This window comes from Culex pipiens, chromosome 1 (genome assembly GCF_016801865.2).
Source record: "Culex pipiens pallens isolate TS chromosome 1, TS_CPP_V2, whole genome shotgun sequence".
Classification (NCBI taxonomy): Eukaryota; Metazoa; Arthropoda; class Insecta; order Diptera; family Culicidae; genus Culex; species Culex pipiens.
The window spans coordinates 100,311,584-100,334,630 of record NC_068937.1 but is presented as its reverse complement, the minus strand read 5'-3'; the positions used below and the strand labels follow the sequence as shown (position 1 = coordinate 100,334,630).

At 39.2% G+C, this 23,047-nt stretch overlaps 1 protein-coding gene across 15 annotated transcripts in view; it reads right to left on the bottom strand.

Moving 5' to 3' along the window:
- Window positions 1–263: 263 nt before the first annotated feature.
- The window catches only part of LOC120426221 (heterogeneous nuclear ribonucleoprotein R), a 74,227-nt gene continuing 51,443 nt past the window's right edge, over window positions 264–23,047 (bottom strand). For 5 of the 15 annotated variants that reach the window (XM_039590945.2, XM_039590946.2, XM_039590944.2 and 2 more), the window contains exons 7-11: window positions 21,130–21,263; window positions 18,502–18,630; window positions 18,128–18,438; window positions 17,875–18,017; window positions 13,971–15,513 (exon numbers count right to left, since the gene is read on the bottom strand). In XM_039590945.2, the coding sequence (XP_039446879.1) occupies window positions 15,134–15,513; window positions 17,875–18,017; window positions 18,128–18,438; window positions 18,502–18,630; window positions 21,130–21,263 (1,097 nt within the window). In that variant the 3' untranslated portion in view covers window positions 13,971–15,133. Of the gene's footprint in view, window positions 7,356–8,422; window positions 8,782–13,730; window positions 13,948–13,970; window positions 15,514–17,874; window positions 18,042–18,127; window positions 18,439–18,501; window positions 18,631–21,129; window positions 21,264–23,047 lie in introns of those variants that run through there. The other 10 variants (XM_039590951.2, XM_039590952.2, XM_039590949.2 and 7 more) reach the window with 10 other exon arrangements.

Sequence of the window (23,047 nt, the reverse complement as noted above, 5' to 3'; positions counted from 1 at the left end):
GGGTGCGAGAAAGTATTTTATTATTTTTTCTTGTCTAAGAAAACATTGTTCCTAACATCATAATCTATCATTTAAGAAGTGAGCACCTGAAATTCCTCGACATGACCTCAAAATGGGACAGGCTAGTGCGCATGTATTGCGTGTACGTAGGTACACGAAAAAGATTAAGGTCAAATTTTGTACCGGCCAGCAAAACAAATGGCGATAACTCTATATACTGCTTTAAAAAAATGTGATATTATTTCTGATTTCAAACCACAATGTTTAACATTTATTTTTATTTATTTTTCTTTCGTATATAGAGAAGATACAAAGGTTGTTTATCTTTATTCACTTTTTTTGTTTACTTTCTTCTTCTCTCTTGTTATTACTCCTTCTAGCGTCTTCCTCTTCATCTTCTACTACTACTACTATTTTGCTTCTGCTCCTTTCTTCCTTTATTTTTCCTTCTTCTTCTTTTCTTTATCTGAATTGCCTGAAGTACGCGCTAAAGATAAAGTGAAATTGAAAGTTTTGTTGTTGCCCTATCTGGTTCCGTTCATGTGTACAAATACAAATCCTGTCTCGCAGTACAGTTTGTTGTTCGCCACATCGTTTTTTTTATATCGAACCTTCAATTTTAGCGTTTTGCTGTTGTTTTTTTTCCGTTATCACCTTTTCAAAGTGTGTGTGTGTGTTTGTTTGTTGTTGTTGTTAATTTTGCTGTTTGTAGTTGTGTTTGTTTTAGTTTTTGTTACTCTTTTTTTTTCGCTGCTGTTATTGTTGAGAAAAGTGGGGGCCAATATTTGTCCGTTTCGAACCAAAAAAAAATAATCAAATAATAGAAAAAGTAAAAAAACACTGCTAAAACAAAACAATAAAAAATCAAGAAATTTTTCTTAATTGCTGTATGAGTGTGCAAGTATGTACGTATGATGTGAGTCTGTATTGGTGAGAGTGTGAGTGAAAAGAGAACTGAAGGAATAGTTTGTTTATCTAGTAATAAAAAAATGCTGTTTTTGTATCTCCAAAACACAAAACAAACAAAGGTAACACTGAGCACAAAACAAACAAGGGTTAAAAAAAAGATGATTTCGTGTGAGAGGGGGTTGTGTGAGTGTGAGTGAGAGAGTATGAAAATGATGTCTGCTCATTTTTTTAAGTGTGTGTGAGGCGGAGAAAGAGAGTTGGAGGTTAGGGGGAAATGTCAACGAAGATGTGGGCTCATTACTCTACTAATAACGCTAACTACTAGTGAACAAAACTTATAAACGGAGAGCGTAAATAACTCTAGAATCTTTCGCTGACGGATGACGTTTACGTGTGTTACTGAGTGAATGATTCGGCGAGGGAAGTTTGCTGTTTATGAATGTGTGTGTGTTTGTAATGGTAAATGAGTTGAACCTACTTCAGTAACTCAAAAAAAAAAAAATAGTTTAAACAAAATTAACACAATAACGTCGGCAAAGTTGGCTGTGACAGTTGGCATTATTCTCTCTATCTCTCTCTCTTTCTTGCTCTCTCTTCTTCGCTATTGTTCTCGCAGCGCGCTGCGCGCGCTCTTGTATTAGTGAGTGAGGCTGCCTGCGTTTGAGTTTGATACTCTCTTTCTCGCTCTCTCCATGGTCTCCTTGGATGGCTTGTTGGGGGTTTGTTTTGTTTACTTCTTCTCCTACTCGTTTCGTTAAACAGAAATTGAGAAATTTTCAACGAAAAAAATCTAGCTCAACTTGGTGGTGTTGGTGGTGGTGGTGGTTGTTTACGCTCTTCTGACGTCTACACAAAATCAAGGGGGTTTGCTTTTTTATTTGTTTACCTTTTTTTCGCTTCTCCGAGACGCGTTGCTCGTGACTTTTGTTACGTGTGTAAGTGTGTGTTTGAGAGTGTGTTTGCATGTGTTTGGTGGTATTCTTTTGTTTACTTGCGTATTGGTTATTTTGCTTTGAATGGGGTTTTGTTTTGTTTTTTTTTTTCTTGGAGAGTTAATTGTTGTTTTCTTCCGTTTTGTTTTCAGTTTTGCATGTTTAGATAAAGAGATTAAAACTATTTTGCTTCACTATGTTTAATGTTAAAATTCTGTGATACATATTATAATTGTTGTTTTTGTTTTGTTTACTTGCTTCAAGTGTGGTTGTGTGTGTGAGTGGTGGCTTCTGCTTTCTGGATTAGCTAAACTAGTGTACGTGTGAGTGTGTTGGTTCATTTGTTTGGGTTATTCATGAAGTTAGGGAGTGTGTAAGTAGGGATGTGTTTGTGTGGAGGTGAATTTTTAAGGGGAAAGGGGTTGTTGCTTCTCTTTCGTATCGTTAATTAATTAAACGTTGTAAACATTAAATAAAAAATAGTGTGTGGAGGCTTTTGGATAATTTAAAATTAATTAATTATTTTTATAATGTATTTCTATGAATAGGTATTCCATTTTTCAACGGCAGAAGGGGGAAATCGTTCATTGTTTTTGTTTGTTTCTTGCGTAATTTTGCATTCTCAAATTCTCTCGCTTAGATTTTGTCTGGATTTCTTGCAGTTACAATATTTAATCTGGGCTCGCTTGTGTTTTGTATAAACTAAAAATAAGGGTAATTTTATCTAAAATAATTAAAATTTACGTTAATGTAATCAAAATACAATATAAAATAAAAAAATATATAATTAACATAATAACTTCTCAATATATATTTTATACAAATATTTTTGTTTTCGTCCATGAATCTGACGTCGCTTGCCTTCACTTCCGATTAGTTTCGTCTGTGTTTGATTTTCTTTTAGTTTTGTTTTCTTTTAATATATTGTAGCTTCTTTACAGTGTCTCCATTCCAAGACTTCCTTTTCCTTTATAGCGCGTTTGTTTTTTTGTGTATACAATTAAGAATAACATTTTTTTTTTTTTTTTTTTCATAAAATTATTTTTATTAGGTCCTTTTCGGTACTGGGACCTGGTTAGGACCGAGTCGGCTTTTGTAATTACATTTGGCTTAATAATTACAGAGGATCTTGTGTGTAAATGTTAGTGGGAGGGGAGCCGATTACCCGCGGCCTACTCGGGGTTAGTAGGGAAGGGATTGATGTTAAAGACGAGGCGTGGGAAGGGAAGGGGGATTGTGTAGGGGTCTTGGTTGGCTCTGCTGGCCTTTGCGTTTTGTCCTCAGCCGCAACTATTAAGAATAACATCTAAACGTTAATATTTACTTTATTAATTTAAATTTTCCGGGGAAGGCGCCGCCATTTCATTTCAATTGTCACATAATTTCGCAAAACTCTTCGAGAACAGTGCAAAACAACAACTGTCCTACCCCTCGCAGCGCAGCTGTCAAACTGACAGCCACGCGATGACCGAGTGGCTCGACACTGCTTGTCACCGCTCGAAATGGCTGCGTGCAGTGCCGGCGCAGCAGCAGACTAACAAAATGAACGTCGTTTAACAAACAAACAAACAAAAAAAAAACAAGAAAATTACGATAGATAACGATTAAAAGGTAACGAAAAAGAGTACGTAACGGAAAATTACAGCTATAAAAGGAGGTAAAAAGTGTAACTTTGGATCAAAACTTTCATTAAAAAACGTAAAAATTTAGAACGAAAAGAAAACTGAAACTGCGCCACTGGCGGCACTGCCGCTGCCAGAGTTTCAAACTCAAAAAAATGGATCCAACTTGCAACCCCTTCCCGCGATCGACTGGAAAATGCGTAATGATTAAACTTTTTTTTGTTGCCTGTCCTTTACATATTCCGCTACTTCTCGCTTGGAGTTTTTGCTTTCCCTTTCTCTTGTTTAGAATATTAAAAATAATGATTGAATATTGCATAATTTTACCTTTCTGTTCAGCGCGCTCTTCTCTCTCCCTCCCCTTCTCTCGCTTGTTTTGCCGTCCCTTTTAGATTACAATTAATTTGGATCGAAACAGAGAAAAAAATAACTGTAATAAGACGCTTCTAGCTCTAAAAAAATACGCTTTCATAAACTGCTGGTTGCATTTGTTTGCCTCAACCGTTTTCCCTTGTTCTCCGAATTTTCCTTCAAACTACCCCCCGTCGGATTTCAAATTGGCAACACTGCTGCGCGCGCGCGCTGTCAGCGCGACCCAGGGGGGTGACACTTGCTTCCTTTTCTTTTTTGACGCAATTTTCCCTTTCCTGTTTCCTGCTTCGTTTGCTTCACCTTCTCTTTCTCTTTCTTTTTCTTCTTCCTAAATAATTTGAAATAATTTTCATTCAGTCTTTTCTCCCACAATTTTTTTGCTTGTGTGTGTATTTATCGTTTGTATTTCCCTTTCCTCCTCCTTTTCCTCCCGCTTCCGATTTTCGCTCTCTTTCTCTCTCTTTCACTTTTCTGCTTGTAAGAGTGTGTGTGTGTGTGTGGTGTCTACGTTTCTGTGTCTAGTGTTTTCGTGTGTAAGTGTGTGTGTGTGCGAGTTTTCCATTCTGTGTAACTTTTTATATTTTAAGGCAGCTTTTTGGGGCACCATTTTTCAAAAAAAACAAATCATAAACACCACGAAGCCGACATTCTCTTGCGCTACTTTTTACTCTTTCTCTCTCTCTTTTCTCCTTCTCCGTTGCAACCAGGTTCGAGTCGCTGTTCTGTTCTGTTGTTTTTCGATCGGGAAGCACGCTGCAAAAAATCGCAGTGGTGTGCCCCTCGGGCTGTCAGTTTGACAGGCGCGATGCGCCCGAGGGGCGCGTCACTACGATTTTTTTGCAGTGCATTTTTCGACTGAAAAGTTGGTTAATGTTATTTTTAAGATTTCTAGCAAAATAAAGTATGACCGAAATTGGGTTATTGAACGATTCCTCTGCTATCCTTCTTTTTTTATGGGGTTTGCTTTCAAACAATGAAATTTAACGAAAATCTTGTTATTTTTTAGTGCATTTTTTTTGGAAACTGTGCGCTCCTCTAAAGATACAAGCCGCCGAAACTAAAGTTTGCCTTTGCAGGTTGGGCAAAGCCTTTCACACACAATTTCCTCGAACTGATTTTTTTACTTAAAAGGGGTGTCTCGTGTAGGGTCAATAGTTTGGGTTATAACAACTAAAGTTTCAACTTTTATACAATGTTTTTTTTAATGGTTATTTTCCTCTCCGCTCCTCTAGATCCAGTTCGGTTTTTTTTTCGCCAGTAAGTGTGTAAGCAACAAATAACAAACCATGAGTGATTTTTTTGTTTACCTTCAAAACAAATTTAAAAAATAATCGATTCGCGACGCTACGGCGACGGCCAGTGTTGCCAGTCGGTCGTCAACAAACATTTTCGTTTTTTTGCTTTGCAAAAGAGCTTTAGATAGATGTTGTTTGTCAAGTTTTCGCAGTGTGGTGGTGCTTCTTCTTCTCCATTTTCCCCGATTTTGTTCTCCAAAAGCTGTGCCAATGTTGATTTTCCTCCTTTTCACTTTGTTAGTCCCGATATTGTCATGCCTAAATTGATTTTCTTTGTTTTTCCTTCGTTTGCCTAGAAAAGATGATATAAAATTTTCGCGTTTCACACTTTCTATTTTCGTATTGTTTTACTTCTTCCGAAAGTTGTTTTTGCTGGATTTTTTTCTTTTTTGGGAAATTTTGAATTTCGATATCACTTCCTAAATGCTTCCGATTTTTGGGGGTTTTAAACCGCCTTTGCTTCTTCTCTAACTTTTTTGTTCGTTATTTTTTGCTGAAAGATTATATTTTGATGATCACTTGTTTTCTTTTTTCGCCTAAAGCCAAATGGGTTACGTTTCGTTTCGTTTTTTTCCCTTCCTCAAGAGCCTAAATCCTAACACATTCAATTTTACAGGGTTTTGTCTTCTTTTTACAAATAATTTCTTTTGTTTTAAATAATCACATTTCACCATATTGTTTTAATTAATATTGTTTCACGTTTTCGTCTCAAAATAAATCACTAATATGTTTCTAATATTTTTTGTTTTCTTTTTGTTTTTTGATACCATCCAAACTTTTTATTTTTTTCCTCCTATAACTTTTGCTTTTTATTACTAAATACACGTTTCTTTTTTTCGCACATAATTTGTTCAAAATGTATTTACACTTTCAATTTTTGCCGTACCAAAAGAGTCACCAAAATAAGACCTTTTCACTTTTTTCCGAAACACAACTAAACGTTTTTTGTTAATTTTGCCTTTTTTTTCCTGAACACTCAAACGATTCGCCTTGCTTTTTTTTCCTGTAATATTTTGTGTGTTATTCACTTGTCGACACGATTTTGCTTTCTTTTCATTTCAAAAATTGAAGCACTACCATTAATAGTCTAACTAAATTCCTTTACTTGTGAGAGTGTATAGGTATGTGTGTGTAATTGTGTTTGTTGACCGCGACTAGGCGATTCCTAAGCGATTAGAAAATATTGGTAATATAAGTTATAAAAATAAAATTTTACGATTTTTATCACTTTTTTCCGTTAGCCCATCCCTTTTTTGTTTTTTTTTACGACTTGGTGGTGGAGATCCGCATTTGCTTGCATATTTGCTTGAACAAACTAATTCGTTTATTTATTTTTGCTGTTATTCTGTGACGTGAGGGAAATTAAAATTTGGAATTTTGATAAAAATTCGCTAAATAATAGCTTCAAAACGAGGGGTGACCTAATTGTGTTGACTGTTATTATTGATTTTTTTTTTGTAATCTCAAAGTTCCGAATCGATGAAATTTTTACAAACTTGTTTGCTGTTTGTCAATAAGTTTTAAACGAGTTTTGTTTGATTCGTTAATTTCTACATCTTAAATATTAAGAATTACGAAAAATTCAGTCATTTTTATCTTCTATTATTATTGTTTTTTGATGATTAGCGAAAGATAGATTTGTTTTTGCATGTTTTTTGTTTTTTAAATACAATATTTAGCGCTCTAATTGTGTTTTCGTCTCGCGACGTAATTTAATTACAATTTATTAAATGGGACTGCTATTTTGCTTTATCAATAGTACGTTTATTACAGTTGTAGCTTCCAATTGGGTTGCAGCGCGCCGCTTTTACCGCTGTCTAATTTAGAGTGTGTGTGTGTGTTTAGCTGTATTAGTGCACTCAGCGCGCACTTGCTGTCAGAACTTTTTCTGTTTGTGTTAGTGAGGGTGTTGTGGCGCGACGCGCGCGTCCGTATTTGTGAGAATTTCTAGTGTTTATTGTTCAGCGTGCTGTTTGTTGTTGTTGCGGTTGCGGTTGTTGTTGTTGTTTAGCAAACTGTTGCGAATCCTTAACTCCACACCGAGTACGTGTCGGTGTACCACTGCTCCCCTCCGTTGGTGCCGAGGGGCTGCTGGGGTAACGGCTGGCTGCCCCAGTTACTACCAAGATTTCCTAACGCCGCGGCCGCCGCCGCTCCGTAGCGCCGTTTTATATCCCCTTGATTTTGGTGACCACCGTCGAACTTACGCTTACCGATTGCTGCTGCTTTTTGTGATATCACGCGATTGGAAAAAAAGTTGGGTAAATGGGGGTAGAAATTGAAGAAAAAAGGAAACATTATTTAAAAATCTTGATTTATTTTCATCGAGGGTTTGGTTAGAGTTGGCTTAATCCTAAATCTCTGTTCGTTTTTACACTGGTCAGTATTTGACAGCTAACGGTAACGCTTAAATCTGTAACGCTCCGTCTAAAAACTAGCCAAAGAAGCATGTTTCAGGGTTATTTTCATTTTAATTTCGTCAAAACCTAACCTAATCACCTAATCAGTTTTTACCTTTCGAGCGATTTTTACCCAAAACTGAGTCGTAGAATAAGAAGGCTGACAAAATCTGAGTGTAAAGCAAGTCTGAATTATTTTTTATGAGCGTGCAACCACAACAGTGACGTTCCCCTCGGTACTCAAAACATTGAAAACGAAAAACGTCGTTTGCAAACATGTCAAAACACACTTTTGACAGTTTCTGTCTTTCTCTACACGCACGTTTAAAATCACTCAGATTCCTTTTAAACCATACTTATCTAGAAATTAGTAAATGAGGCATGTGTCAAATTTCAAGCAAAACAATGTAAATGGGCCAATACCGAAGTGTAAACAAAGAGTTTGTTCTGCTCGTTCCTAATGTAAACATCCACTGACGTAAGCAGGATAGACAGTTTGTTTATACTTCGGCTTTGGCCCATTTACATTGTTTTGCTTGATTTGATTAAATTTCACATAAAACTAAGCAATATTCACTCGTTTTTGAATATAAGTAATTTTCAATGTACGTGTAGGGAAAGACGGGAACTTTGCAAACAACGTTTTTCGTTTTCAACGTCAAACACAACGTTTGCACGCTCATCAAAAGTAACTTATTTCAGATTTGCTTCTCAATCAGATTTTGTCAGCATACTTAGTTTACCAACTCATAATCCAAGTTATTTACCAGGTTAGGTTTTGACGAAATTGAAGTGGAAATAAATTTAAAAAATGTGGTATTCTGGATATCTGAGCTGTCAGTTCGATAAGCGTTTCAGATCGAGGGGCGCGACACCAAAGAAAAGTTTCAGTGTAAATCAAAACAGAGACATGATTTAATATTATGTTCATAATTGTACAAAGATTTAGCTGTTTCCTGCGCAATAAAGTTATAGTTTTTACAAAGTTGACGCGTTTTCATACAATTCCTGCGATTTAAGATCTCTTTCTAACCGCTGACTTCCCTACTCGCTTCCGACGACAGTCGCTCCAAAATCTCCTGCAGCTTCTCGAGTTTTTTTTAAAGATAACGCAACAATATTAATTTTAACAGCAACGTGACATAAGTTACTAAAATCCTAGAAAGCGGAAGGCAAAACAAAAAATCTGTACTTCAAGATGGCTTCCGTTGGCTTCAGTGCTTTGAGCAGCCACGATTTTCTGGACCGTCTCCTTGTGAGTTATTGGGATTTGAGGAAGTTTTCGGTAAATTTTGAGTCATGAAAGAAACAAAAGGGTTGATTCAAATTAAAAGATTTCGAAAACAAAACAAGATAAATAGAACAATTTTGTTGGGGGTGCATTCTAGAATTTGTGTCAAACCAATATTTGAAATAAAAACCAGAGGATCACTTTGCTTTTTCCACAAAGAGAATTGGATACAGAGCTGTGGAGGAAAACCTGGTAAAGCACGGATAAAACAAGAAACAATGTGCTCTAATACGAGCAAACAGCTACAGAAATAGACAACATTCTCATCTACTATTCTCGAAAAGAAAATAAAAACCTATAAACGTTACTTTGGAATAGTAAATTTGATCAACAAGAAGTGTCGTGCCCCTCGGTTCGAGTAAAATGACAGTAACACGTTGAAAAGAAACTGCAAACAAACGAGTAAACAAAATATTCACTTTTCATTCAAAATTGTCTGTTTATTTTAAATAATCTTTAAACCAGATTATTTATGTTGAAAACTGTTTTCATGTTTGTTACTTTAAAATTATTAGCTACTAACCTAAGATCTGATCGCGTCGCTTTTCAGGAAAAACAAACCTCAAAACAAAATTGCGGATCTTTTTCAATTTGTACAAATTTGACGTTTGTTGAGGGTGCCAAAAAGTTTGGTTATGTTTCTGCTGGCAAAAATCAATGCGAACCGAGGGGCTCGACGCTTCTTGATGATCGAATTTATTATTTCAAAGTAACGTTTGTATGTAAACAAACCGTCTGTTCTTCTCGCTCTAGCGAATATTGGTTACATTGAGTGAGAGCGGGAACTTATTTACGTTGTCATTTTGACAGCTACACTCTCAAAAACAAATTTAAGACGATTGTTTCTTGTTTTGATCTCTCTCGCTCTCCTGCTGATTTTGGTTACAGCGGTGTGGTGTGCAATCGTTTCAACTGTCATACACAAAACCAGAGTTCCCAAATGAACCGGTTAGGCTAGGTTCACCTATAAACTTGGTTCGGCTTAAGCCTCCCTTTGTGGTTCAATCCTGGTTCAGTGAACCATGAACCATGGCTTAAGCCAGGCTAACCAGGCTAATGAAAACCATAGGAATAATGCACTGTGTAACAAATATTATAGTGTAGCAATGTTACAATGTAACATTCATTACACCGTAACATTCGTTACACCGTAATATGGTTACACCGTAACATTGTTACACCGTAGTATGATTACACCGTAACATTGTTACACCACAACATTCGTAACACCGTTACATTCGTCACACCGTAACATTGTTACACCGTAACATTGTTACACCGTAACATTGTTACACCGTAACATTGTTACACTGTAGTATGATTACACAGTTACCTTGTTACACCACAACATTCGTTACACCGTTACACCGTAACATTGTTACACCGCACCATTCGTTTCACCGTAGTTTGGTTACACCGTAACATGGTTACACAGCAACCGGTGTAACCATACAACATTCGTTGCATCGTAGCATTCATTACACCGTGACATTCGTTACACCGTAATAATGTTACGATGTAAGACTGTTACGGTGTAACAATGTTACGGTGTAACAATGTTACGGTGTAACAATGTTACGGTGTAACAATGTTACGGTGTAACAATGTTACGGTGTAACAATGTTACGGTGTAACAATGTTACGGTGTAACAATGATACGGTGTAACAATGTTACGGTGTAATGAATGTTATGATGTAACAATGTTACGGTGTAACAATGCTACGGAGTAATGAATGTTGCGGTGTAACGAATGTTACGGTGTAATCATGCTACGGTGTAACAATGTTACGGTGTAAAAATGTTACGGTGTAACAATGCTACGGTGTAACAATGTTACGGTGTAACAATGCTACGGTGTAACAATGCTACGGTGTAACAATGCTACGGTGTAATGAATGTTGCGGTGTAACGAATGTTGCGGTGTAACGAATGTAACGGTGTAATCATGCTACGGTGTAACGAATGTTACGGGTTGAGCATACTACGGTGTAACAAAGCTTGCCGTTTAGCCTAACATTCTTTGATCAGGTTCAAGCCAGGTTCAAGCCAATGGTTCATTTTGGCTAGCCTCGCCTGGTTTGAACCAAATGAACCATGGCTCACGGCGCTCAGTGAGCCTAAGCCGACGATGCTTGCCGACGTGTGGTGTGAACCTGAACCAGAAAAATGAACCTAGCCTAGCCGATGGCTTAGGCTCGTGGGAACACTGCACAAAACTAATACCAAAAAAACACTGTAAGAAGAGAGAAAAGAAAAAAAAACGAGTGGACACAGAGTAAAATTTTGAGCACTTACCTGAAAGTTTGCAAGTGTGTGTGTGTGTGAGTGTGTGTGAGAGTGAGTATTTTGTTGGTTTGGTTGGTCGGATCGGAATATGGTTTTGTGTGGGTTGCGGTACGGAATCTATCGTTGGCCAATTTTGAGAGGGGTGGGGATGGAACAAACTTCAACTAAGGCAAAAAACTAAAAGTCAACAGGCGCTGACGTTTCGACACGCTCTCTAAACGGAAGTGAACGGAAAAAAACAAACACTGCATCCAACTTCTTGGTGGAAAATAAACAAGTTTCGCTTTCTTTCCTTGTGGAGCACGGAAACCGTTGAAATAAAGAATAATAAAAAAATCATTTCGAAAGGAATATATGAATATATATTTTTTTGATTCGCTTATCTTTGCAGTGTTTCTGACGTAGCAGTAGAGAAGAACAGAAAGAAAATAAACTAAAACCTGCTGGGTAAAAACAGCGTTTGTTGTTGCATTCGCACAATCGTGTATTTTTATTGTTTCATTTCATTGCGTAACTTTCGCTCGCTACAACTTAAGAACTCCAAAGACTAAATATCCTAACAACTAGTATAGACAATGTTTGCTTCTCCCTCTCTTTCCTACATATCTATGTGTGTATTGGTGTGTGTTCGTGTTAGCACTAAATCTCGTTCACTTTCGGTTGCTTAACGTCTAAATAAGGCATATTCGCATTGTTTACTTTCTCCCTCGCTCGAAATCCTAACCTAACCTAACATGTTTCTGTTGCTGTTGTTGTTATGAAAGGGGAAACGAATCGATTAGTATTTTTTTCTCTCTCTCTTTCTCTCGTGACATTTTGATGATCCAAATTGTTTTTGTTGCGATAAAAAAAAATAATGAAAACTCTCTTTTTCACTGTCATCGGCGACGGTTCAGAGCACTGTTTTTGTTTTGTTTTGCTTTTTTTCAATTGACTCAAGGAACCTATTGTTTTCATTACGGTAGTTGTTGTTTATTATTAAATCAAGACAAATAAGGAAAAACGAGGATTGCTTTGTGGTGTTCCGCAAAAAGAATTCTTTTCATTGAAACGGATTTTGGTCTATTTCCGGGTTCCGGGGAAAAGTGGGCATTTTTGTTGCAGAAATGTTTATGTATTGGTGTGTGTGTGTGTGTGTGGGTGCGAAGCAAAGTAGGGAGTGGAAGGTAAGCTGTACGTAGGTGACATTTGCGGAGGAAACAATACGGCACCAACACGGTTGCGCTAGTGTTGGTGTGACGTTAATTTGATTATTTAGGCGAAAGGAAAAGACAACTTATGGGAATGGTGGGGGGTAGTTTGGAAATGCAGCAAAGAAACAGTAAACAAAACGCTAGTAATCAATGGTGCTTGATGGTGTAGGTGCGCGGCAGATGAAGGGTTAGCGTTCGCGCAAATGGTTGTCAAACAGAGGACCTCTATTGTTATTGGAAATTTGTTGGTGTTTGTGTGAGAGAGTTCAAATCATAGCAAGAGCAGCGAATCGGAACTCAAGGCCGTTTGTTTTGGTGTTTCATGGTGGGGCTCTCAAAACAAACAGACGTAAAACTTTGACTTTGACAGTTCGACACCTTCACCAGTGCATTCACGTTGCGCTAGGTTGTGTGGAAATGTCAAAAGTTTTACGTCTTATTTGTCCGAGATGTAATGGTTTGTGGAGGAAGTTCACTTAAACTAGAATTTAGGAAGTAAAAATAATTTAACAGCAGAAAAATCAACAAAATCGAATTAAAATAGAATATCTAATCTAGCTTTAAGGAAAACAGACTTATTATATCTTCTCAATTTTCAGTAGCTTTTAACAATAGTTGGCGCTGCGTTGTAAAAAAGAGACTTTTATCATCTACCCATAATTTTGACAGATAAATTTCGGCTAAATACTAATCGATTCATTGTGTCAAACAGTTGCTTACAAATCTAGATCATTGCTTTACATTGAATAATTAACTATATTTTGCTTATTGTTTACTCTTTCGCCTTCGTAAGCAACCAGCGAGTTGCATTCTTTACAAACAAAAAACGAACAATCAAACTAATCACAAACTGCCTAACTCTGACCTCGCTGAATTGTTCTTCTGTTTAGCTGTTGGAAAAAAAATACAAGTTGCTCAATTGCTAGCAAGAGTTAATGTTTAGTAAATATTAGGGGGCGTCTACAATCTCCCTCAAACGTAACTTTTTGACATTTGCGGTTACGTTAAATTACTTAGTCCGTGTGATAAAGAGCGATAAACAAAACTTAAATACAACAATAAACGAGCCGCTTCGATGTGTCCTCCTAACGCGCTTGCGTCTGTATTGGTATAGCGCACTCTAGATTTTCTTACAGCGGTACCTCTCTCACTCTCTCGATTGTTTACGTTTCCTTACTTTTTTTCTTCCTTCTGTCGTACTTCTAATTGTTTGCATTGCGTCACTACGATTTCTCTTCCGTTGTTTAAAAATTAGTTTAATGTGTATATTTTTTTGAATTTGTTTTTTTGCGTATTTTCTAACGTTTCTCGTTTGCAATTTTTGTTTGTTTTATTTCGTTTAAATTATAAAATATCAAAGTATATGAAACAGAACTAATAAAAAATTGGGGTAAACAGAGAAAATAAAGTGAAAGCTGGCCGGTCCTCACCTGGTATATTTGGTGGCGGTTTGGCGCGCTGATGGGTGCCACGCCCGCTGAGACGAGTTCGACCCACCCCAGGGACCACCACCACCGCCGCCCCGACTGGTGCCGGAGCCCCCGCGGTGCCCACTCGCAGACCCGGCGGGACCCCCCGGCGGTTGCTGTTGCCACGGTGCCCAACGGTTCGGCCACGTGCCGTGGTTCCACGTCCACGACCAACCCCCTGTTGTTGCGTATGTTTGCATGTTTGCGTTTTTTGACAGTTCCGGGTGCACGCGTTTTTTTTGGTTGTTTCGATTTGATTACAGCGGTTCGCATTTTGTTTACATTTTGGTTCGATTCGCCACGCACAAGTTTTCGTGTGTTTGTGTGGGTGTGTGTTTTTGGAAATGAGTTGTGTTTGTGTGTATGCGTGCGAGCGGACGCGCATCGACGGGAACAATAGAAATGAAAATAAAAAAGAAAAACATAAGAAGAAAAAGAAAAAAAAGCGAAAAACGCGTTAAAAAGTGAACTCGATGGTTGGACGGTCCCGGTCCGGAGAGCGGAACGGGTCGCACCAAAGATCAAACTTAACGTTAAACGTAAAAACTAAGGTAATTGTACATTTGAAAATATAACTGTAAATCTATACTGAGCTCCTCTCATCTCCTTCGACTTCAACTCCCTAGCGTCTACCGGTTCCCTAACATTCTAACCTTTCGTTTTTTTTTTGAAAATTGAGAAGAGTTAAACACAACAATCGTTTGTCCCGTGTTCCCTTAACGCCGTCCAGCGCCAACAAAATGGCGGGACACGCTTTGTAAGGTTAGTTTAGAGAAACAAAAGCGTATGTGTGTGTGTGTGAGATAGCGTGAGTTTGGTAAAGGTACCACTTCACAGTTCGAAACTCTCCGCCATGATGTGGTACCTTAAGAGCTTGACAATCTGGATATTGCGAACAAAAAAACTCTCCTAAATGCTGACATTTCCTTCCTCTGTTTGTTTACATGTGTATGTGTGTGTTTTTTTTGGTGAAGAATAACACTGCAATCATGGCCGAAATGAGGTTTTAAAGGATTGGTCCGAAAACATAAAGATGATGCGGTGGCAACAAAATGGGTTAACACTTGTAGGTTATGTTTTTGTGAATGGGGAGGTAATGTGGGGTTAAAAAAGCATAATATAAACAAAAGCAATTTGGGGGTACTTAAAAGCAAATAAAGCGAAACTAAAAGCGTTTGAAGGAGTTGGGGGAAAGAAACTAAAATCTAAGAAGCGATAATGGCGGCCATCTTAAACTCTACCCAGCTGTCAGGCGCGTGACAGCTCGACCCTAACCTGTGTCGGCCGGCTAACTCGTGGCGTTTGCGATCGAAAAGTAACAACTCGGTAAGTTAAGAAGAAAACAAACAAGGCACCTGTGGTTCTCAGACAATCTTGCGCAGCTTGGAACCGACCACGCCGCTCCGGGCGGCAACCGCGGCGGCCGCGGCAGCTGCAGCCGCCGCCGCTGCTGCCGCCGAATGATGGTGATGATGGTAGTGATACGAATGATGATGATGATGCGATGATCCGGCGCCTCCTCCTCCACCACTTCCACTTGCTCCTGCTCCACCGCCACTACTGGACGTTCCGGCGCCAGCAGCGCCACCCGCCGTCGGATAGTCAAAGTAGTAATCGTCCCCGTAGCCGCCGCCACTTCCTCGGTAGAAGTCGTCGTAAAATGGCGGATCGGCAAAATGGCTGCCACTGCCACTAGCGCCGCGCAGCGGATAGTCCGCGAACCCGTAATAGTCGTAATCAAAGTCTGGCGCGTGTGTGTGAGTGTGTGAGATGAGTTCGATCGTGTAAATGTATTGGTGGGAGGCGCGTCGAGGGCGGGCATCGTTTTGACGCGCACACACAGATTCAGTTTGCAGCAGTAGTGGTGATAGGTTTCGTTCGCACCGCAATTTTGGGCCGTGACACGTGACAACAGAGTGTTTGTGTGTTTGTGAGTACAGGTGAGAGAGAGCGAGGAAAAGAAGAGAAGATAGAACCAACAAATGCGCTCAATCAAAACATCATGAATTGTGACACGTTTGCCTCGGCTGCCTAAACTGGGGGGTCCTAGAAATGTAAATTTTGGTTTGTTTTGGTTTTGTTTTTGGTCGAAAGGGGGTAAATTTTGACGTTTGTTTTTTTAGTTTTAAGGTAAATTTTGAATTTCGAACTACTTTCACGATGTTTTTACGCTGCAATTCTCTCTCTAGTGCTTGCAAATACTAGCAAATTTTGGATTTCTCTTCTCCCACATGTGGACACCGGAGGGGGGTTCGAGGGGGGTTGCGCAACGCTAGACTTACTTGGAGGGGTGCGGCCAATTCGTAGTATGCATACAAAACAAAGTATATTTAACCAAATAAAAAGGTAAACAACCGATACCGAAAACTACCGAAACCAAACTAACCAAATAAAATAGTAAATAACTAAAAACTACCAAACTATGACGTGGAAAATAAAACATTTCCAGACTCTAACCTCAAAAAGAGCTTAACTTACTTACCGCCACCTTTGTATGTGTTAGTGAGTTAACGCGTGTGATTGTGTTGGTACAAATTACCAAATTTAATGTATTTTAAAGAACTTTTCGAAAAGTAACTTAAATGCTTCAAAGTGACGAACTTCGCACACAACAACAACCCGTGGACACACTTGACACATACACACATAGTTACATTTTGGGGATGGATTGGTTAGTGTTTGCACGTCCAAACGAACTACGCCACAACTACAACTACAGCAACTACTATTTAGGAGAGGTTATGTTTGCAGATTTTTTTATAGCTGAGAATTTTGAAGGATTGGGGAATCAAATTTTGATGAAAATTGATGACAACGAAGGAAAAAAAAGCGATAGAAAGTGACAGTACTTAGAGGTTGACGTTAGCGTTAGCGTTAGCGAATGAAAAACCTACAAAATACGGGACGCACGGGATTTGCGAACGACTCTACTTGGTTGGTTTCAGAAAACTGGACACTTTCCGTACGGATTTTGTGCGGATTGCGCACTAGCGCTATTGTGCTAACGGCGTTTGTTTTTTTTTTTGGGTGGTGAAAATCTCTTTTCAGATTCCTAAATTTTTGTTGGTGGGGCAAGGGGTGTGGGGGGAGGTGTGTAAAGTAGGGTAGGTTGGCAAATTTTGTGGGTTTTTTTTTGGTTTTGGAAAAAAAAGTTTTATTTTTTTGAGTGTGTAATCAATTAACGTAATAATAAACAACAACATTTCTTAGCAATAAACAAAAGTCAATTGAAAAATCATGCAGTGTCTTTCCTTATATTGTTTTTACTGTCGCTCTCTCGCGCGCTGATTTGATTTTTTTTCTCTCTCGCGAACGCTTGCTTCGCAAACGCTTCAAATCAATCTCTCTCGCTCCCTCGGCTAACGCTAAAGAGAATCGCTCTCGACGTCCGGCAGAGCGTTTGTGTGCAAAGGGATGAGCGGGAAATTGTTGAACGAAATCGAAACCGAAACGGAAAATTACTCTACATGCACTGAAAAAAAAAAATCAACTCAAAAAGTACAACAACGAAAAATGTTTTGAAAGAAACCGAAAAAATAAAGTTTTGCGTAAAATTTTGCGAATTTTCCTCTTTGGGTGAAATCAAAAGAAGTAGATTTTTGTAGCTTCCAATTTTGATCGTTTTTTTTTTCGTTTTTAGTTGTTCATTGTGTAGAGAGAAGATAAAATGGTTGATCTGATTTGTTTTTTTTTTCTGGGCTCGTGCTTTCGAGAGCTCGCGCGCGCTAGACTTTCGTTTCTGATGCGGAATCGTAATTGGTTTGTTGGAATTTGAATTTACATAAACTAGGACTACACACATTGATCGAGTGCTGTTGTTCCTTTTTGCACAATCGGTTGATGTTCTACTTTTTGTGTTTTGCTACCTCCCTTTAAGTTTCTCTTTTTTCCACTCTATTTATTTTACTAGCTGCCACAAGATCGTGCACAGCGGCAGCACCAATTTGAGTACTCTATGTTTAGTGTGTATATATTTTAAATATTCTCATCTCTTGCAGTACATAATCAATATATATATTTAGTACGACGAGTGACTTTCCAAGTCTCCCACAGTTAAAAGAAGGAAGAAGAAATCTAAGTGTTCAAAAGAATTGCATCGACTTACCATAATCGCCACGGCTCATCGGTCCGCCCCGGATCGGCCCGGTCCGGGGGCCACCGGCTCCGCTAGGAACTCGCATCGGTGGCATTGCACCTGACATCATACCGGCATGCTGCGGCGACATGCTGTAGGGAGGAACGAAATCACTGTCGGGAGAGAAGAGATCATTACTACTCGCGGAAATGAGCTTCGTCAGTTCGAAAGAAAGGTCCCCCCTTCCCACGGCCCCTCCAAACCGGGCACCCGGACAACTCACCCAACTATCCCCATTCGGCTCTGCAGAAACTGGTTCATGCGCCTTTCCCGGGCCCGCAGAATCTCCTCCTTTTTCTTCTTGTCGGACGGGGGCTTAGCCAGCGATACCTGCAACGGAAAAAAATCCGTTAGCAAAACTTCAAACCTCTCGGAACCTCCCGGAAAACCTACCTCGATGGCGGAACCGTTGATGTCCTTGCCGTCCAGGTCCTTCATCGCGTTGACCGCGTGGTCGCGGTCCTCAAAGTGCACGAACGCGTAGTCCTTGATCTTCTTCACCCGCTCGACCTTGCCAAACGCCTCGAAGCTTTCCTGTAAGAATCACACAGCCATTAATTTTAGATACTCTCTACCAACTAATCACGAAAAGCCTACCTTTAACTTCTCTTCACTCGTGTCCTGTGTCAGATTGCGCACGTATAATACTTTCACCTTGCTCATCGTTTGTTCGTCCGGTTCCTCCTGCGGGTCCGCCCAGTCCACTATTATATCACAACCCCACACCTAGAGAGAAAATGAGAGAAAGATCTGATAAACTTTGCTCGGTGGAGATTGGTGGTGGTTTACTACTGCTACAAAGTATCAAGCGACTCCATCAAGTTGCGATTATCCTTTGAACGGTGTCCCACAGACCCCCCAAACAACCCCCCAGCTACCATGTAAAAATACTTTGAATGTGTTGGTAGCCTTATTGTGGGAGGTACAATAACATCCCACAATTCAAGCAAAACAATGTAAATGGGCCAAAGCCGAAGTGTAAACAAAGAGTATGACCCGTTCGTTCCTAACGTAAACATCCACTGACGTAAGCTGGACAGACTGTTTGTTTACACTTCGGCTTTGGCCCATTTACATTGTTTTGCTTGAATTATTGAACAGGCAATTTGGAAACAATGTTTTGCTGCTCTTGATAAAAGAGTCTGCAGTATTTTGTAAACAATCAACTTTAACAATTTCAAGCGGCGCACTGTCACTTTTTACACGGCGCTCACGTACACTACCAAAATTTCAAAAATCTGGCCAAGCCGATGAAAAATCTGGCAAGCAAAACTTAGTGGCGGACACGTGGCGGATCAAAAAGGATTATGTCAACTGAAAACTATTGTTGTGTGATTAAATGACCTGATTTGCACTGTTAAAAATATTTGAATTTTAAAAACATAACCTTAATAAACAAAAATTGAGATTTCCACGTTCTTATTAGTAACGAAATATTGCTTATTGCGAGATAAAATCACTTTCCTCCTTCGCTGTGACTGACAGGAGGTTACAGCCGCCGAACTACCGCTGTGTAAAAATCAGCAGGTTGAACTGAAATTCAGCGTTGATTTGGCTGTCAACCTGAGGGCTTTTGTTAATTTGATTTGGTTAACCGCGGTGGATTTTCTTGAAATAATTTGAACTGTCAAAAATCCACCAAAGCATCTACCACATTGATCGCACAAAAATCTGTGGTAGAAAAGTATCCACCGGTAGATGCTTTGGTGGATTTTTGACAGTTCGAATTATTTCAAGAAAATCCACCGCGGTTAACCAAATCAAATTAACAAAAGCCCTCTGATTTGTTTTGAATATTTTCCAAAAAGTCAGCAGAAAACTCAAGGCAACCTTTGACAACAGCCAAAGATTTGTTCTGCGGCTGTCATGCGGCCATTCTTCTGCGGTCATATCAGCGCGCGTGAACTCTAATTATTAACGCCCGCGATAATATTCAAAATCAACTGAAAATTAAAAATCTGACGAAATCTGGAATAAAGTATGATTTATCTTTATTCTGTCGTGCACTTAAAAAATCGGGCATCTCTGCTATAAAAACAAACGCTCGGTAGTGTCTGTGAGCAATTTGTTTGACCTCGAGGGTGTCAAACCAGCGGGGTCTAAACGGTCTAAAGCGAAAGCTCAACCAGAGGCAAATGAAACGTCAAACGCTGCAATATGTACTTTTTGTAGATGAAAAATGCTTGTAAACAATAAAATGTTGTTATTCGCAAAAAGTGATTTATTTTTATTTTTAGAATCCCCCAGCAAACCACAAACCATGAAAGATTGGCGCAGGGTCTTATCCGGAAGAGATCCGGACTAGTGTGTAGTCTGCTCACTCGTTATGTAAACATGCATTGGTGCTCTTTGTTTACAAACTGACATTTTTGCAATCACATTGATTTGCTAGATATTTGTTCTACTTTGACGTTTGCTGGGGGTTTCGAAAAAAAGGTGTTTATTTTTGCAAGAAATAATACTGGAGCTGAAACTTAATATTGTTTTTTTTTTATTTCTGGAGCAACATTTGAAAGGGGCGGTACGACATTGCTCCTATGCACCCTATTGGTTACCTATGCTCATAGAATCTTTTGAAAACATTCGTGAGAAAAAAAAAACAGATGAAGAATCAACTCTTCAACGAACTGTCGAAATAACAACCCTTCGAAAAATTATAATAGAAATGTCAGAATAACATCTATCTGAAGGACAATGACGTAATAAATATGCCGCTACCCTTGAGTGACTCCGGCATTGTTAACACTAGATCGATTATGATTCTAAACAATCAAGTAAACATCAATGCTTCCCTCAAAAGGTCCTGACTTGTGAACGTAAACAACCATTGAAAGATTTACGTTCGCTCAAATCGATTTGTTTACAAACATTTGTTGCTCTTGAAATCAGTTGTCATGCCGAGGGGCGCCTCACTACTAGCAATTTCGCTAATCAATCAAACGCTTTTGGGTTTTTCTTAGGTTGGAATCGTCGAATTAACAAGAAGAAATGAGGGTTCGTCGCTTTTAGCTCACTTTTTAGAGGAGTCATTATTAAACATTTTTTCATTGTGAACATTCATGTCAACATTGTCACAATTATGTAATAAACCGTAGAAAACGTTAATTTGGATATTTAAGCTTATTTTTCAGTGGAAATTCCCGCTCTTTTCTAAAATTTCAAAAGAGACTTGCAACAACATGATGGAGACGGACGTACTTTGTGACTAAGACTTCATAGACTCACCTTTATTCTTCCTGTTCCGAGTCGCCGCTTCGCGAGCGAAGCCGCTTTGTGTGATTCGTACTCGAGGAAGCAGAATCCCCGGTTCTTCTTCTTGTCGTCTGGTGAACTGTAGATTATCACTTCTATTAGGCCGGCTGCGGGGTCCAGACAGAGTTTCGGATTTGCGAGTTTTCGATGACGAGTTCGTTTTGAGAGGGGCACACGACGAAGAAAAAGAAAACGTTTTAGTAAAGTTTTGTGGAGGGTGAAACGTAGTACTAGAATGAAATCTTATCAAACTATGGTAGCACTTAAAACTAACGCTGCGCTAAAATTTTTGATTTTAGAAAAATGAAAACATATAATTTAAGTAACTCACATTTTGCCGATTTCACGCACAATTTTGTTGCATCCTAAGCTTTGTTTTTAGATTTATTTTTGTTTTGCCTTTCCAAAGCAGGGAATCGAGCAAACGCTCAATTCTCACAACAGATTTTGATTTTTCGGTCAAATTAGGTCAGAATTGTGCCAAATTCAGTGCCAAAATCACATTTGTCCCTTATTGCGAATTTTCAAATTGCACGGATGGTGGTGGAGCGTGCTCTAAGCCGAATTGTACCAAAAAGTATCCCTACACTGTTCGACATGTTTACAAACACAAACGATTGTTTGTGTTGAATCCTTGAGTTGACATTTGATCAACGTACTAGATTTTGCGCGCAACTTGACGCAAAACATGCACGCAAGTTGCACACAAAACCAAGCCATCGTATCTCCGGGAAGGGAACAAAGCATGTCATTCTGACGGAGAGCATAGATACAGAGGAGTTTAAGGGGTGAGGGCGTGTGTGACGGGGGTGTTTCAACCGGGGTCTTTTTTTTTAAAGGGGGGTGTGGTTGGGAGTTTGTTCCATTATCTATGTACACTGCGAGGATTTGCACGATTTGAGTCGTTTATTTTCCACGCACTATGGGAATGATGAGCGAAAAATTGGTCAAAATCAAATAATAAGTTTATGACAGGAGGTAAAAAGGGACAAGGGGCGCGAAACTGAAGAGACACATAGATCGGTGGGGTATTCTACCTAAACACACACACATTTATCGAAATTATAAAGAGGAAATGAGAACTAAAGAAAATAAATGCAATCGCATCTGACGTTTAACGTCAGACACAGAGTTTCTCCAGTCATTACACACACGGTTTTCGATTGGTCGAAATCAAATCTTGGGAGCCCAATAAAGGTGGCGCGCTGCTTTCCAATCGGTTGGGCCAAAATTGCAACTCCACATTGTTGAACACACACACAAGTTTATTCCGGATCAAAACAAAGGACGCAAGGAGGTGTGTAAGGGGCATTGAAGACGGAAAAAGATAGTATTGGAGAAAAATTGCGAAAAAGAGAGGTAGAGGTTGAAAGAGAGAAAGAGAGATAGATAGTTCTGATCTGGGCCGAATTGTGTGATTTCCGGAATGGCTCAAACAAATACACACAAAGAACGGGGAGTGACGTTCCGAATTGAGAGGTACTAGAATTGGGTGCCGTACTAGAAGGCGTACTCTGTAGCTTGACAATTCGGTTTGACGTTTGTTTACCAATCTAGTTGGGCGTGGCTAACGGAGTGTGGGAAATGAAGGCCAGATCAGTCCGTGTTTTCAACGAAAAGGGGCGGGGGTTGTCAAATCAGTGAGACCAATGATATTTTGCTGTTCGGGACAGTTTTGAACTCGGTAGAGGGTACAAATAGTGCGAATTTGGCAGTGATTTTGGAACGTTTTTCAATAGCTTTTTGCGTTTTTTTTTGTAGGTTGTAAATTGTTGAGCTACAGAACCGTCAAGGTTGAATTTTGACAGATTTTGACAAGATCGCAAAGTTGTTACCGTAAGTGGTTGTTGAGGTTACGTTCGATTCCCGCTTTGGCCCTAGCGCACAGGGT